The sequence below is a fragment of the Diabrotica virgifera genome, chromosome 2, assembly GCF_917563875.1.
Source record: "Diabrotica virgifera virgifera chromosome 2, PGI_DIABVI_V3a".
In the NCBI taxonomy this organism is placed as follows: Eukaryota; Metazoa; Arthropoda; class Insecta; order Coleoptera; family Chrysomelidae; genus Diabrotica; species Diabrotica virgifera.
In genome coordinates, this window is record NC_065444.1 from 76,080,855 (window position 1) to 76,098,612 (window position 17,758).

The 17,758-nt window shown below is 33.4% G+C and overlaps 1 protein-coding gene across 2 annotated transcripts in view; it reads left to right on the plus strand.

Moving 5' to 3' along the window:
* The window catches only part of LOC114334512 (palmitoyltransferase ZDHHC8), a 102,151-nt gene that overhangs the window by 24,239 nt on the left and 60,154 nt on the right, over window positions 1–17,758 (plus strand). For both annotated transcript variants that reach the window (XM_028284563.2, XM_028284564.2), the window contains exon 4: window positions 14,371–14,543. In XM_028284563.2, the coding sequence (XP_028140364.1) occupies window positions 14,371–14,543 (173 nt within the window). The remainder of the gene's footprint in view (window positions 1–14,370; window positions 14,544–17,758) is intronic.

The following is a 17,758-nucleotide window of genomic DNA, read 5'->3' on the forward strand; positions in this document are numbered from 1 at the left end:
AGTGAAAAATAAATGAATCGTGTAAAATCCAAAATGAATATTGAACGAAGTTGAACCGAGTTCTACTTTTGTTCACTTTAGGGGATGCATCTCGGATGAATCATCCAAAGTGAACCATGTAAACATGCATTTGTTCCTGTGATTCATCGGCAGTGACTAGTGAACGACGGCAACAGGTCCACGTGGTTGTTTATTGTCGCGTTTAAAGTGCGTAGTTGTTGTGTTTGTACGTTGTGTTTTGTTAACCATTTAAACATGCATTTGTTCCTGTGATTCATCGGCAGTGACTAGTGAACGGCGGCAGCAGGTCCACGTGGTTGTTTATTGTCGCGTTTAAAGTGCGTAGTTGTTGTGTTTGTACGTTGTGTTTTGTTCTTAGATGGTTTTTTAACATGGCTTGATCTTCTGTAGACCATTCCTTTAACAAACACGTTGATGCCCCCATTTTGTAGTGTCGAATTATCCACGGCGTTACCCACCAACGTCACAGTATAAAGAGGCACAGTAAAACCACTACTCTGTCGGCACTTTGATCTCAAGAAGTAATACCGGCAGTACGCAATTGATAATTCACCGATGGTGGATGCGGGTTTTCCCTGTTAAAACTCGTACGTTTCTGTGCGACTAGCAATGCGAGAGTGGGGCAAAAGCGACTAAGAACATTGCGCGGTCGCCATGCGCGACTACAGATTTTTCGGAGAGTGGTTTTACTGTCCCTCTTTATACTGTGCCAACGTCGTTTTTTTTCTAATCTTTTGTTTTTCAAGTACATGTCTAATTTCATTTAAAAGATATTCACTTATTATGCCAATTCCAGCACGTACAATTCAGTCGGCGCCATTTGTAAATGAACAGACTAGTTCAGTCTTGGTGATCCATGTAAACGATAATTACTTTCATCGTCGTAATCACTTTGGATGATTCATCCGGGATGATCATCCAAAGTGTACCGTGAAAACGGGCCTTTAGGCGAATTTACTTATTCACTTTAGATGTACATTGCGGATGATTCATCCACAATGAAAGGTATAAACCAGAGGTTCCCTAACAATTTTTTCGCGTAGACCACTTTAAAAAAATATACTGGTTTCGGTGGACCCCCTGCTGCTACATTTTTACCATACTTCCAATCAAAGATATGGGGGGGGGGGGGGGTGGGTAAAAATAAGACATTGAAGGTCTTTTTCGTCTTCTTTTCTTTTCTCAAAATATCATTTTAAGCGATTTTACAGTGATTTGGAATCTATTTAAACAAATTTGCATTTTTTTATCGTAAATTATCAATTGAAAAAATTATTTTTTTAATCGAAGGGTTGTCTAAAATGTGATTATTAGGCGTTATAACAAGTTCTTTGTTCTAAAACAAGTTGTTGATCAAACTTTAGCTTAGCGTAGAAAACGTTAAAATACTGTTTTTTCCATTTTCCTCCATTCCCAAAATACATGTTCTTCTATTTGGCTGAAAATTTGCCCACAGATAGCCAAAACACAGGAATTTAGTGGTTAAAAGAATTTGTATAGTTTTACAATACAAGAAAAGTTACATGCAATAAAGAGTCAAAATTATATAGTACAGTCGGGTTAGCATTTGATCTTGCATGCCGAGCTACCCAAGCATCTTAAGGGGGTCAATAGTAGTGTAAATTAAAAATCGCGAATAAAGGAGAACCGTTTTTGCTCAATATCTCCGCCATATTTAACTTTTCGACAAGTGTAAGGACTGAAGCTGTGGAAAATATGATTTCGTATAATTTATTCTATTATAAATTTTTTTGTGCAGTCGATATCTTCCGAGTTATGGGGGAAAGAGTGACAGTTACAGCATAATTATTGAATTATCTCGGTTATTATTAGTTATACAATTTTGATCTCTTTCATGTTTTTGCTAAAATCAATATTTCAGGTAGTACGTATGCGGTAAAGGCGCGAGCATAAGCCCTGATTGATTTGATAGCAGTGGTTTTTGTTCAATATCTCCGCAATTCTCAACTTTTCGACAAAAATGGTAAAATAGTTTACAATAATTATTATAATTTTCTTAACCATTTTTTTCGTATGGTCGATATTTTCCGAATTAATTGTACTTACAGTAGACGCCTATATTTTTGACTCTGATATTCTTCCACTTATTTTTTTTTGTATTGTAAAACGATACAAATTCTTTTAACCACTTAAAGTCCTGTGTTTTGGCTATCTGTGGGCAAATTCTCAGTCAAATCGAAAGACATGTGTTTTGGGAATGGAGGAAAATGTAAAAAACGGTATTTTAACGTTTTCTACACTAAAATTTGATCAAAAACTTGTTTTTAATCAAAATAACTTGTTATGATGCATTATAATAACATTTTTGAGTCACTACTATTAAAATATTATTTTTTTCATTGATATTTTACAATAAAAAAATGCAAATTTGTTTAAATAAATACCAAATCGCTATAAAATTTTCGTGGACCCTCACTTGCAACTTGTGAACCCCCATTTTTATTTCACGCCAACGTAGACCCCCGTTGAGTCCCTCGTGGACCCCTGGGGGTCCACCTGGACCACTTTGGGAATCACTGGTATAAACATACTCTTCATCTGCATTTCATCCAAGATGCACATCCAAAGTAGAACGTCTTCCTACTTTCGATGAACTGGCTGGATGATTCATCCACCGTGAACCCCTAGTGTAAAGTGTAAACTTGTTTTTTTCGGATCATTGAACATTCCATGCCATCAAAACGCAGTTGAAAATTTTTTTTTGATACATAAAATGGCTTTTCAATGGAAAGACGAACATATGCATATATTTCTAAAAATATATCATAATCATGTGCCTGTGGAATATTCAATCTGAGGACTACCATAAAATAAACATCCGTGAAAATGCATACCGGTCTGTATTAAAAGAGCTACATTTATCTGGATTAAATATAGGCGACATAAAATCAAAAATCAAAACTATCCACACTCGCTATTGTCCAGAGTTAGCAAAAATTAGGAAGTGAGAAAAGAGTGGATCAGGAAGCGCTGATGTCTATTCTCTTCGTTTATTTTGGTTTAAAGAGGCCTACTCCTTCTGATTTTTTTCTAATTTTCGACATTCTTCTAGTAATGCTTTACTTATTAACTCCACGCCGACACTTACAGTCGTATTCGCCATTTTGAAAAGACTGTGAAACGAATTCCGTCAGTGAAAATGTAAATTGCTGTCCTTTCAATCTACACTTGTGCATAGTTTGTTTAACCCATTATAAGATTGAAATTCTCGATTTAAACAAAATAATAGTAACATCGGGAATCCAATAATTCTTGAAACGTTGTACCGTTTAAAAATCCATGCTTTTTAATCTCTTTACAGTATTTTTTTAATGAATTAGTTTAACAGTGATGTTGAGTTTTCGGTCAATTAACAAGCAGAGCTATTTATCTTTAATAACAAAAAAAACCATTTATAATTACATTATTTTACACTCGGGTGCATCATGAAATAAACATAATTATTGTGATTCGTTGTATAAAACGAAACTAGGTGTAACTGTGACCCAATTTTACGTTGAACAAGAAATCACAGAGTGAAATGTTGCAATTTTAAAAGCAGAAAAATGTATGACATTAATAATTTTGAGAAGCGACCTGACATATTAGGCTATTGATTATGTTCAAAATAAGAGAGCTAAAAGGAACTACAAGGTTAACGTGATTTTATTGTCTCATATTGTCAGTGGACCTCTAAATGTGAAAAAACCGCGGAGTGCTACCATTTAAATGGCTGCGTTTTTGAGAACGGGGTGAATTACTCCCTAGGCACAGGGTGAATTATGGTGAGTTCTATGCATTTTTGGTACAAACACGTCTACAGAAAAATTGTTCCAGGTTAAATCTGTTATCGAGATGTCACATTTTAAAGTCAAAAATATTTTTTTTTACAAAAATATATTTAAAAGAAAAGCAAGAAAAAAACACGAAAGACAGCAATTTTGTTTTTTGCCCCATAACTTTTTTTCCACAGGGATATAGGTATAGGCATTGCTTCAGCGAAAAATAAACTTCCGCCCTTCCTCCTTAAAATGAAGTTTGATAACAGTCTCTAGAATTTATAGTTTCTGAATTAAGATTTTTTAAATTTCGTCGCACACAGCATTTTTGGACCATTTTCCCCATTATTTCACTAACATTGTTCTGTAACTTTTTTCTACGCATTTCTAGGTATATACAATGGTAAATTTAGCAGAAAGAAAAGTAGATTACCTTTAAAATAGTTAAGTCTACTGTATAAGGTTGTACGGCTCTTTTTAAGCAAATTATGGTTTTTCAAGGTTTTATACTTTTATTGATTTTTGATATTTTTAATGATTATTTTTTAAATTTCTCATTTTGACTTTTTTTGTTGTAATACGTTGTGGAATAAAAAAGCTTATTTTCTTTAATTTAAAATGGTATATTGCCAAAAATTCTAGGACTATTTTTAAACAAGATATCCGTAGGAGATCCAAGGGTATCCGTAATTTGAGAAAAAATTAAAATTTTTTATATATTTTTCTATTAGAACAATATACTTGCATATTATAACATAATTTTTGATTCCAAATAACTTTTCTTAATAACACTTTTCGATATTGGGAAATATAAAGGTACTTTACTCTTGAGCGAAATTCATATTTTTAACATACATACCTCGTAAACTCTTGATAAAATTTTATATCTGATGATTGGATCTTAGGTTTTAGACTATGCAGAGCATTTTATAAAGAATATATTTGTTTCATACAGTTAATAATATAAAAATTTTCCATATGGCATGAAAAAACATATCTTGTTTAAAAATAGTCCTAGAATTTTTTACAATAGACCATTTAAAGTAAATAAAATAACCTTTCTTTTTTGTTCTACGAGTACAATGTATATATACAGTTGGAAAAATGAAATAATACCCATGAACGATCACATCAATCATTTATTTTGTATTTGCTATCTTTTTCTATAAATAACAAACGTTTGTTATAGAAAAAGATAGCAAATACAAAATAAGTGATTGATGTGATCATTCATGGGTATTCTTTCATTTTTCCGACTGTATCTAAATATAGTGATGAGCGTCCTAATAACCGGCAAAATAGCACAAAAGGTGAAAAACGTATTAAGTTGTGAGATAAAAAGAAATGTAACTAGTCGAGCTGGGACATTAAGCGATATTACCCTATAAATTTATATTATATTGATTGTTTCCCACCTTTACACGTATCAGAGGAGTATGTCAACTAAAACTGTCACTGTGACAGTGGTAGTTGCCAAACTCGTGCGATACGTCTAAAGGTGGGAAACAATGAATATAATGTAAATTTATAGGTTAATATCGCTAAATGTCCCAGCTCGACTAGTTTCATTTCTTTTTATCTCACAACTTAATACGTTTTCCATCTTTTGTGCTATTTTACCGGTTATTAGTGCGCTCATTGCTGTATACAATAAAAATAGTTATAATGAGAAATTTAAAAATAATCGTAAAATATATTAAAAATCATTAAAAGTATAAAATTTTGAACAACCATATCTTGCTTAAAAATAGTCATACAGCCTTCTACAATAGACCATTTTAAAATTGACTTTTCTTCCTAATACATGTTCCTATTACATTGCGTATACCTAAGCTACGTAGAAAAAAGTTACAGAACAATGTTTGAGAAGTAACAAGGAAAATGGCCCAAAATCGCTGTGAGTGTCGAACTTTGAAAAATCATATTTTGAAAACTATAAATCATAGAGACTTCTACCGAACACCATTTTAAAGAAAAAGGATGGAAGTTTATTTTCTGAAGAGCAATGTCTATACATATATCCCCTTGGAAAAAAGTTAAGGGGTAAAAAACAAAATTGCTGTCATTCGTGTTTTTTTCTTGCTTTTTTTTTGAATATATTTTTGCGAATATGGATAGCGAATTTAGTATATAGGTCTGTATTCCGCGTATGAAAAAAAAGTTGATTAATAGCAAGCTGAAAATTTGTTAATAACTTAAGGGTATCTAAGCGGACAAACTTTGATATATGGGAACACTGGAACAGGGGAAGTTTTAATTGTAGAGCAGGTTAAAAATTTGGAACGGTCAGACCACGAAAACGGCACATGTATTTTGTCCGACAGAACAGACTTAAACTCTCCGAACAGAGATTAAACTCTCATGCAAAAATCAGATTGCTATTTATCACCAAATGGGCGTTTTAATGAGTGGAACATGTAGAATATGTCAAATGACAGGAATTATGACAGGTGATAAATAGCAGTCTGATTTTTGCATGAGAGTTTAATCTCTGTTCGGAGAGTTTAAGTCTGTTCTGTCAGACAAAATAAATGTGCCGTTTTTGTGGTTTGACCGTTCCAAATTTTTAACCTGTTCCACAATTAAAACTGTCCCTGTTCCAGTGTTCCCATATATCAAAGTTTATCCGACTAGACACCCTTAAGCTATTAACAACTTTTCAGCTTGCTATTAATCAACTTTTTTTCATAAGCGGGATCCAGACCTAATATTTATCCAGAACGGACACATATGACCGGTACTATAAATTCGAAATTGATGAAATCTTTTTCCTTATAGCAAATACACTTTAAAGATTCCATATTGTTTGAGTGATTTTAAAGTCTTTGTCTTCCTTCATTGACTTATACAGTGATGAGCGCGCTAATAACCGGCAAAATAGCGCAAAAGATGGAAAACATAATACATTGCGAAACAAAAAGAGATGAAACTAGTGGAGGTGGAAATGATCGTTATAAACGTATAAATTAACATTACATTACATATGAACTATTACATATTTTATAAACTATTACATAGTTTCCCACCTTTAGACGTCTGTGACAGTAGTATTTTATAAAATTCTACTGTCACAGTGACAGTTGTCATACTCGTAGATATAATAACCTGTAGATTAGGCTAGCTATGGGCCGCTCTGTGCATCGAGGTGTAACGCCGATATCAAGGACGCCATTCATCGCTTAGTAAAAAGAGATAGTTAGACCACCGATCGACTGCTGCGCGTTACGCTTTTTTGCTGAGTATGCCTTGTCTACGGTTAACATGTCTCTGGTTATACTCCTCTGATACGTCTAAAAGTGGGAAACTATGTAATTTAATGTTAATTTATATGTTTATAACCATCATTTCCATCTCCACTAGTTTCATCTCTTTTTGTTTCGCAATGTATTATGTTTTCCATCTTTTGAGCTATTTTGCCGGTTATTAGCGCGCTCATCACTGTATAATGTCAAATGTAAAAATACAGTGATAAGCACGCTAATAACCGGCAAAGTAGCTCAAAAGATGGAAAACATAATACATTGCGAAACAAAAAGAGATGAAACTAGTGGAGGTGGAAATTATCGTTATAAACGTCTAAAATAACATAAAAATGTATACCATTTTTATTATTCAGTTGCAATGCGAAGACAAAACAATCTTACTTTTCAATTAGAATACGGAGTGCAATCCAGCTCTCTGAATCGCGATTTTCGATTCTTATTGGAATCTCATCGGAGAGAGCGCAGGCTTGTTCTCCATATCCTAACTGACCAGCACCGAGAGCTTTTCCCACACATTGCAACTGAAACAAATAGGGTAGTTGATTAGCGTCATCTGGCAATTGAAAGATGAAGTTTTTTTTATGAAGTTTTAAAATAACATTATATTACATAGTTTCCCACCTTTAGACGTATCAGAGGAGTATGACAACTACTGTCACTGTGACAGTAGAATTTTATAAAATACTCCTGTCACAGACGTCTAAAGGTGGGAAACTATGTAATGTTAATTAATACGTTTATAACGATAATTTCCACCTCCACTAGTTTCATCTCTTTTTGTTTCGCAATGTATTATGTTTTCCATCTTTTGAGCTATTTTGCCGGTTATTAGCGTGCTCATCACTGTATAATATCAGTTATATAAACTAATCGTGTCTACATAGTATTGTCACCAATTAAATAACTAATAAAAAAGTCACTTATCTGCTTTATCTTATCTTTTGGAAGTTGTTTAATTAGGGCAAATTAATCGTCCAAATTGACTAAATAATTAAAAAAAAATTTGTTTGGAAAATAATTTAGTGGTTTATTAGAAAATAATAGTCTCCCTTTGACAATGACACTGTCATATTCACTTCAACTCCACAAAGTCTGACAAACATACTGGAACGGCTGAACGAAAAGTGTACCATATAAGGGATTAAAATGAATTTAAAGAAAACAAAATTCATGGTCATTACAAAATATCCAAAAGACAACAAGACACTCCGTATTAATAATATCGAGGTAGAAAGGGTAGATACATACAAATATCTAGGCACATTGGTTAGTCAAAACGCAGAACAAACACAAGAGATTAAAAGGCGTATATAAATAGCAAGGGCAAAATTTGTGAAAATGAAACATCTATTATGTAGTAGAGACCTAAGAACTAAGAATGGATCTAAGTACAAGGTTGTTGCTCTGCTACGTTTTTACAACTTTGCTTTACGGATTTGAGGCCTGGAAATGGAAGCAATTAGAGATTAAAACCGGATTTATGGTGCAACGGGGACGTGGACGGGAGGGGGCACGTTGAAGGATCGTCCGATATGAAAAGCATTGGCTGATTTATCTTACGACGGAACGGGGCGAGACCGGGAAGTGCCGAGGACGTGCGACTTCTATTGTTCTGCGCGCCGTGCCGTCCACGTCTCGGTGTAACATAAATCAGGTGTAACATAAAATAAGAAATTTGCAGCTTTTCAGCGTTGGCGTTATCGAAGAATGCTACGAATATCATGGGTAGACAAAAAATGTTTCGTCCTAAAATAATTTAAATTCAATATAGAGGGTGATTGATGAGTGTGATAAAGCTCAGTAGATCCGCTATAGTAATAGATAGCAATAAAAGTTGATAACCAAAATTGTAGCCAAGTTTCAGCTTTACATTACGAAATTAATTAGAATGTTACGGGGTGTTCGATAACATAGTGGCAAACCAAACTAATGTTTTTTAAATGGAACACCCTATATTTTATTTTATATTCGAAATTCTCTTAACTTTCCCATCACAAAAATATAAAGGTTTGTTATGTTATATACGGCTTATACAAAGTTATAACTAGAGCTCGGGAAATATGCAAAATGCATATTAAGTGCATATTTGCATATTTTGGATAAATTTTATAAGTGCATATGCATTAAATAAAATTGCATATTTTCAGACTGTTTTTGCCTCAAACGATACCTACCAACAGAAAAAAATTTAAAGAGAAATTAGGAGTCCCAGATCTCAACAATGAATCTGAAAATTAACAATGAACCACTTTCTGGTAACATCCTTAATCTTTACCTTTTACAATTTATAAGGCAAGGATACGACGAATAAAAGAGACGAAGGGGACTCTACAATATGCACTCACATTATGTTAGTGAAAAACTTTTATTATTATTGAGTGATGCTGCGCCAAATGAACAAAGATGGACAACATTTAAAAATGTCTTTTTCAAATTTGCTACTTGTTCAGCACACACTTTAAATAGAGTAGCAGAAACTGGAAGGACAGAATTTCCAATTATCAATATCCTTGTATAAAATATAAAAAAATATTTTTAAGCCCTTCTGCGAGTAGAGATCGATTCTGTATACAGATCGTTTACCTAATGTGTCCTTACCACCTGAACATGTGATAACTAGATGGGGAACATGGTTAAGTTCTGTAAATTTCTTAACCGTTAATTTTGAGTGAATTAGTGGGGTCATTTTTAGTTTCGATGGAGATAACTCAGGTGCTATAAAAAATGTGTGGATGTTTTAAAAACTGTTACTAAAAAGTAATTCGACACATATCCAAACCAAATTTGTAAATATTGCTGAACCAGTTATTACTAAATTAGAAAAGCGAAACATTTTATTAAACCAAAGTATTGAAATTATCAATTCATTAAATGAAAAAATTAAATATCTTGGGGAAACCACCGAAGTCTATCAAAAATTCTGCACGGTGCGGTGTTAAAAAAAAGAGGGATATCAAAAAATAATTCAAATAAATAATACACTCACCGGCAAAATTAAAGGAACACCTTAAAAATGGGACATGTTTGACATGTTCGAATCTACTAAACCGGTTGTCCGATTTGAGTGATTTTTTTGGTATGTTGTAGCCTTATTATTTAAGAATATCAGTGTAATAATATTGTTGCTAGACAGGAAAATGTCATTTTATACCGGGTGTAAAAATCGGGCCGTGCCGTGCTATGATGCGGCGAGGCCGTCGCATCAGGCGACATCACAAGGGGGGCGGCATAATCAGTAAAATAAAAAAAAATTGTCAGATTGTATAAAACTGTTGTTAAAAATTGTAGAAAAAATGAAAAATTACAGACGATATGGCCAATGACCAAATGAAAATTTAATGAAATTGCAGAAAATTTTGATATAAGTTCCGAATTTCCAGCTGAAAATTAAATTCGAGCCAGGAGAAAAAACCTTTATTTGACTACGAAAAATCTGTGGACGAGCGCTTAACAGATAAAGCTAAATTTAAAATAAATTTGTTCATCTATATTTTAGACATTGCCGTTAATTCTTTGATTGATCGATTTTCGCTTCTAGAAACTCATAATAAAAATTTTAAATTTTTATATGATATTTTTAAATTGAGGGAAATATATGATGAAACACTAGAAAAATATTGTATGAATCTTCATTCAATACTTTCAATAGAAAAAGAAAAAAATCTTATGATATAATGATCTAGAAGAATTGCGTGATATATTTCGAATGATACCATGAAACCTTTAGAGGTTTTGAACTAATTGTGCCAAAATGACCTAATTTCTTTATACCCAAATGTATGTAAACTAAGAATTTTATTAACAATCCCTGTCTCGGTAGCTAGTGGGGAAAGAAGTTTTTCAAAATTAAAAACTATTTACAAAGCTCCTTAAGACAAACAAAACTAAAAAATTTAGCACTGATTTCAATAGAGTTCTGACTAATAGCTGTTACACATATATATCCCCACAAGACTAGACCAATCAGATTGACGAGTTTGCCAAAATTAAAGTCAGAAGGGTAAAGTTATAATTTCTGTAAATGTTACTTCAGGAACTAGGCGCAAAATTTGCTTGCATTGCTTTTTAAATGCATTCACTTTTTTCGAATCCTGAAAAAACTAATAAATTTTTTTCGAAAAATTTAAACGCAGACTGAAAGATTACATTATTACCGAGGGCCGAAACTCCCTTAGAATAAACAAAAAGTTTCTTTTGAATAAGATATCTGAAATTAAAAATTACACTCAATTTTTCTCTTTTTTTTTCACCCTGTAACTTTTTCAAATAAACATTATAGAGATTTTCAGGGAATTTCGGCCCTCGGTAATACATAATGTAATCTTTTATTCTGCATTTAAATTTTTCAAAAATACTAATTAGTTTTCTCAGGATTCGAAAAAAAAATTAATGCATTTAAAAAGCATTGTAAACAAATGTTGCGTCTACCCACTTAATGTGGTGTTAATACATATTTTTCATTTAATTTAAAATATGTTTTGTTTTTAAAATAAAAGTTTTCGTTCATTTTGTAGTTTCTTTTAATAAAAATAAAAGTTAAGTTTCAATAATATTTAAGGGGCGGCATTTCAAAGATTTGCATCATATTAAACAGATGCACCGCACGGCTATACTGTGTTTTTTCGTTAAAGTTCAGAACACCCTGTGGAATATTCTGACCTATATAAAGTATTGAAATTAAAACTTTGTTGTAGCCTTAAGCTTTCTTAACATTTTCTTTTTTGATTTATTTGCTTATGTTGGATTATAAAAAAGTTAGGCACTTTAACAGCTAGCCATGTTCTTCATCAATACAGGGTGTTTCAAAATAAGTACGACAAACTTTAAGGGGTAATTATGCATGAAAACATAATGAGAGTTTACTTTATAAACATACATCCGCAAATGCTTCGTTTCCGAGATACGGGACGTTGAATTTTTTCTTGCAAACTGACGATTTATTTATTACTCTAAAACCGGTTAAGATGTGCAAATGAAATTTTGGTAGGTTTTAAGAGGTAGGTAGTTATTGCGCATTTTTTGACATACAATTAAGAATTTTATATGCACCATTGGCGTGCATACGGGATATATCTAAAATGTTTATACCCATATGCATGCCAAGGGTAAATATAAAATTCTTAGTTATATGCCAAAAAATGCGCAATAACTACCTCTTAAATCCTACCAAATTATATTTGCATATCTCAACCGATTTTAGAGCAATAAATAAATCGTCAGTTTGCAAGAAAAAATTCAGATAGACGGCTCAGTTCTTCAGCAGAAAATTTAGAAAAACCTTTAATAATGTATAATTTTAGTTGTAATAATAATATAATAACGAATGATGGTGATAAATATAAAGAATAAATAAATATAATGATGTAGGTAATTGAAATTTCAATAACTATTTTTTGTAACTTTGGCAAAAAATAAATATTTTTTTATTTCGAGCTTCGAGAGCTAGGGCCATTGGCATAAAATAAATAATTATTAAACACCTTCAAAACAAGGATTACTGCGTTTTTTTATTAATATGCAAAATGCATAAAAGCATATTTTAGTGCATATTTCAACTGTTTTTTGTGCATATTTGCATGCATATTTTAGGGTTTTTTAAGTGCATATTTTCCGAGTTCTAGTTATAACCAATTTTTTTATGAAAAACGTAACAAGTTCAGCTCCCTGTGTAAATAAAAATAAGTACAACAGCAATGGTTTATTGGTGCTATATTTTTTTGTTGATTGTCAAAATTTATAAAAATGGTTGATATTGCTAATTTTTCTTATATAAAATACCGGGTGAGTCAAAACACAAGTACATTCTTTTCTCAGAAATTTTAAATGGAACACCCTGTATTTTATATCACCATCGAAAAGTATCATTACCTTACTTTAATTTTTGTGTAATATTCCCTATGCCTAAATTTGTTAGTTTTTGAGATATTTTCATTTTTCAGACCAAGTTATTAATTAAGGTGTTCTATTTAAAATTACTGAGAAAATAATGTACCTGCGTTTTAACTCATCCTGTATTCGATATAAAGAAAATTAGCATTAGCAACCATTTTTATAAATTTTGACAATCGACACAAAAATACGGCACCAATTAACCATTGCTGTTGTGCTTATTTTTATTTATACAGGGAGCTGAACTTATTACGATTTTCGTTGAACATTGGTTATAACTTTGTAAATACCCTGTATTTACACACCAGCACAATTTACTTCGAGCACGCAAATATTTGCGACGATCAGCTGACACGCACGAAAAATTTACCAATGCGGACGCGGCATTACCCTTTCAAAAATAAGCAGTTTTTAAACCGTTGAAACTTACAGATCATCAAAAATACATAAATAAAGTAAATTGTTTATAAAGCGTTAACGATTAATTTCATTTGGGGTGATAAACAGAGGGAGATTTCCACGATTTTTTTTACAAAAAAAGGGGGCTAACTTTAATTTGGGCGTAACTCGCTTAGTTTTAATTCTAGAAACTTTTATAAAAAAAATATAAATAAAGCTTTCTTTAACACGTTAAAAAAGTTGTAATGGATTTTTCCTGAAAAGTACTTCATTTTTAGGTTATTTCACGTTGAAATATTCGATTTGGAATTTGACGAATAAAAACGTATTTTTCATGAGCTACAACTTTGCTTTTGCTGGGTCTGTAGACTTCACGAATACAAAACTTTTTTAGTTTTGAGTTATTTGCGAAAAACCGCATGAAAACGTGTTTTTTGTTGAAAAATAAACATTTTTAATCGCAAAAAACTCGAAAAGTATTAACTTTTGACCCTATAGAACGAAAGTTGCTTTGAATTAGTCAATTTATCAATTTCCGCACTCATTTTAAACGCGCGTTTTTTCACCCCCGAGAAGGAGTGACTGTCACCCCCCAAGTAAAAGCAACCAACGGCACAAATTTAACTTTGCATTGGAGGGTAAGTGAACCTAAAGCCAAATTTTCATGCAATTCGGAGTTGACCCTGAAAATTACACGGTATCGCCGTATTGCCCGTTCATTTACTGGGCTATGTCGGGAAGATGCAATATTTGACGAGTCTCATTTTCAGGTTATTGTTAATACTTCGTCCACATAATACTTTTTTCGTTCGGAAGAACACTGTTCTGGCCGTAATGAATTATAAAAGTTTATTGATTGAATAGATACATAAATACATAAAAATCCTACAATAATAATGACTACTTCAAAGAAATAAATATCTTACAACACTGCAAGAGTTAAGCGCATGTTGAACTTTGCATACTTATTTGTTTTATTATTTTGTACTCATTAACTAAATACTTTTCTTTTTTTTCAGACATTTGACCATCACTGTCCTTGGGTCAATAATTGTATCGGAAGAAGAAACTACCGCTTCTTCTTTTTCTTCCTCATATCATTAAGTATACACATGATTAGTATATTTACGTTGAGCCTCATCTTTATACTAAAGAGTGGGGATGTCTATACTAAACCTCAACCAATTGTAGCGTATCCTTTTTATACTTTATTGCGTTTTTCCTAAATAGTGATAACATTTTGTATGTTTAGAAAATATTTGAATGGTAAGTAAAATACTGAAAATGTAGGTTTAAATATAAACATCTCGAAAACACAAATCAGTATTGGTGGGAAGGAAATAGAACTCGTAGATAGATATAAATACCTGGGACATGAAATTACGATTGGCAGGGATAACCAGACTCATGAACTGAAGAGAAGAATAGGTCTTGGGTGGGCAGCATTTGGAAAACTGAGAGAAACTTTTAAAAGTGAGTTGTTCACATGCCTAAAGAGAAAGGTATTTGATCAGTGCGTCCTCCCAGTCTTGACGTACGGATCAGAAACACTTACCTTAACTAAAGCTTCGGCTACCAAACTAAGAGTCACGCAGAGGAGAATGGAGCGGTCAATGTTAGGAATAAATCTGCGAGGCAAAATCAGAAACGAAGAAATCAGGAGAAGAACAATGGTGACTGACGTCATCGAGAGGATAGCCAGGTTGAAGTGGAGATGGGCAGGACACATAGCCAGAATGACAGATGGGCGATGGACGAAGAGGTTATTGGAATGGAGGCCAAGAGAGGACAAGAGAAGCGTCGGTCGACCGCCTACAAGATGGACTGACGACTTAAGAAAGGTAAATAAAAACTGGATGAGAGCGGTGCAGGATAGATGGGGTTGGAAACGAGGGGAGGAGGCCTATGTTCAGCAGTGGACTTTTGAGGCTGGATGATGAAGTAGAATACATTCACGGCCAAAATTAACCGTCCACCTTGTATTTCTTTTAATTTGTAGAAATTGTCCATCTTCATCACATTTTATGAAAGATACGGTGAAAACTATCTTTGAGGAAAAAACAATAAAATTATTGAAAAAGTCGTGTTTCAACGGATGCTTAGCAAAAATCCAATGTTCAAAATCTTCGAAGAAAATTCAAACAAACATAATTTTGAAACATAGTCTAATTAAAAAGAATCATTAATAATGGGTGTTGCTGCCTCTGACCCTGAGTAGTTCTTGGGGGCGGTTCGGCAATCCATTCCTGATATTCTCGATATCCTATTGGGGGATATTGTGCCACTCCTCTACCGCAGCCGTCTTGAGGTCTCCGAAGGATGTACGTTGAAAGTAATCTTGCTCTTACCCGTTTTGTGAGGTTGTCCCAAATGTGTTCAATTTGGTTAAGATCGGCACTGCGTACCGGCCATGATGCCACTTGATTCCCGGTACTCGCGGACGAATTTTGCGGTATTGCAACGTGCATTGTCATGCATTAATCTAAAATTTTCAGCAATGAACGTTGCGAAAGGCATGACATGGTCTTGGAAAACTGCTTCCACGTATCTTTGAGGATTCACACTGCCTCTATCGAACACAAGATCAGTATGAGTTATTGAAAAGTTCATCCCCAAATCATTATTGACCCCCCTCAGTAAGCCACTGTTTCGGTTGTAGTGCATAGAGCAAATCTTTCATTTTGACGCTTGTAGACACGCTGACGTCCATCTGGACCTCCTAGGTCTATTCTGATCTGAACTGAGAACCGTATGTTCTTCCATTCCGCCACAGTCCAGTCAGCATATTCTCGCGCAAAACCAAGTCTAGCTCTATGGTGTTGTGAGAGCAACTGTGGGGCGCGAGCTGGATGGAAAGCCCTTAAATTTCTTTCTGTCAGTCTTCTTCTAATGGTAAGTTCACTCAAACTAACATTACTCACCTTAAAAAGACGCGTACTAGCTTCAGCAGCGGTGCCAAAGCGATTTATCAACACGTTGCTGACAATGAGGCGGTCATCTCGAATTTTAGTGCATCGATGTCGGCCTTGACCTTGTCTGCGGGTATATGAACCTGTCTCCCTAAATCGTCCGATAATATAGTGCTACCAGCAAACTAAGAGAGTCGGTAATATTCAGCTCAGTGGTGTACTGTTGATGGAAAGGTGTATTTAAATAAACAAAGGATCATTCCATAAAACAGGTAGATCTCTTGTTGATAGAATATTACACTTTGATTAATGACTCTCTTAGTTTGCTGGCAGCTCTTTATCCCGTACTGTATTTCAGCTCCTATATCCTTCGTAGAACTAAAAACGGCTGATATCTCCAATCTGATATCCAGGATATCACGAATGGATTGCCGAATCGGCTCCAATATGTCTTACCAGAGGCGGCCACACCCATTATTAATACTCATATTTTTTTTAATTAGAGTACGATTTTCAAAATTATGTTAGTTTAAATTTTCTTCGAAGATTTTTAAACATTAGTTTTTTGCTAGTATCTTTCATAAAATGTAGCCCAAGATTGATAATTTTTGCAAATTGAAAGAAATGCAATGTAGGCGGTTAATTTTGCCAGTGAGTGTAGTTCGGCCCGAAAAATAGTTTTTTTGGTTACAACTGATATAAATACAGATAAACGTGGATAATTGGAACTTTTCCGGTGATTGATTGAATTCCCTACAATCCTTTAACTGTCACGTCACTGCTTCGGAATGCAGTAATTATTTTGATTTGTAGTAAAGGCTTCGAACAGTTGTTTTGTCAGGAAATTATCATTTCTTGAGTTAAAAACAATTGCTCTTTTATGTAAGATTTCGTCGGCAGTTAAGCTATTAAAAATGCCGTATGTTTTGTTTATGTTTGTGCAAAGTACTGGCCAGGTTGTTTCATTCATGTCCACACCGCTGACAATATCACTTATTCATATTTCGTTGTTTATACACTTCTCCAAGACATTAAGCCACCATCTTAAAATTGGGACATTTTTGATATCTCGACTTTATTAAACCTGTTTTCCGATTTGAGTGATTTTTTTAATATGTTATAGCTTTATTGTTTAAGAATATCGCCGTAATAATGTTGCTGCTAGACATGTAAATTGTCATTGTATACCGGGTGTACCAATCAAACTGTGTTTTTTCCTAAAGTTCGCAACACCCTGTAGATTATTCTACCATTGATAAAATACTGAAATTAAAACCCAACTGTTGCCTCAGGTTTTTTTACATTTCGTTTTTTTATTTTTTCTCGTATGTTGGATAATTAAAAAGTTAAGTACTTTAACAACTAGCTATGTTTTTCATCAATATATCCTCATTTTCTGCTTAGTTTAACAAACAAGCCTAAAGTAGGCTATGAGAAATTAACAATTTGATAAATGTCAAATTGTTAATTTGTTAAATTTTCAAATATCGGTTACGTA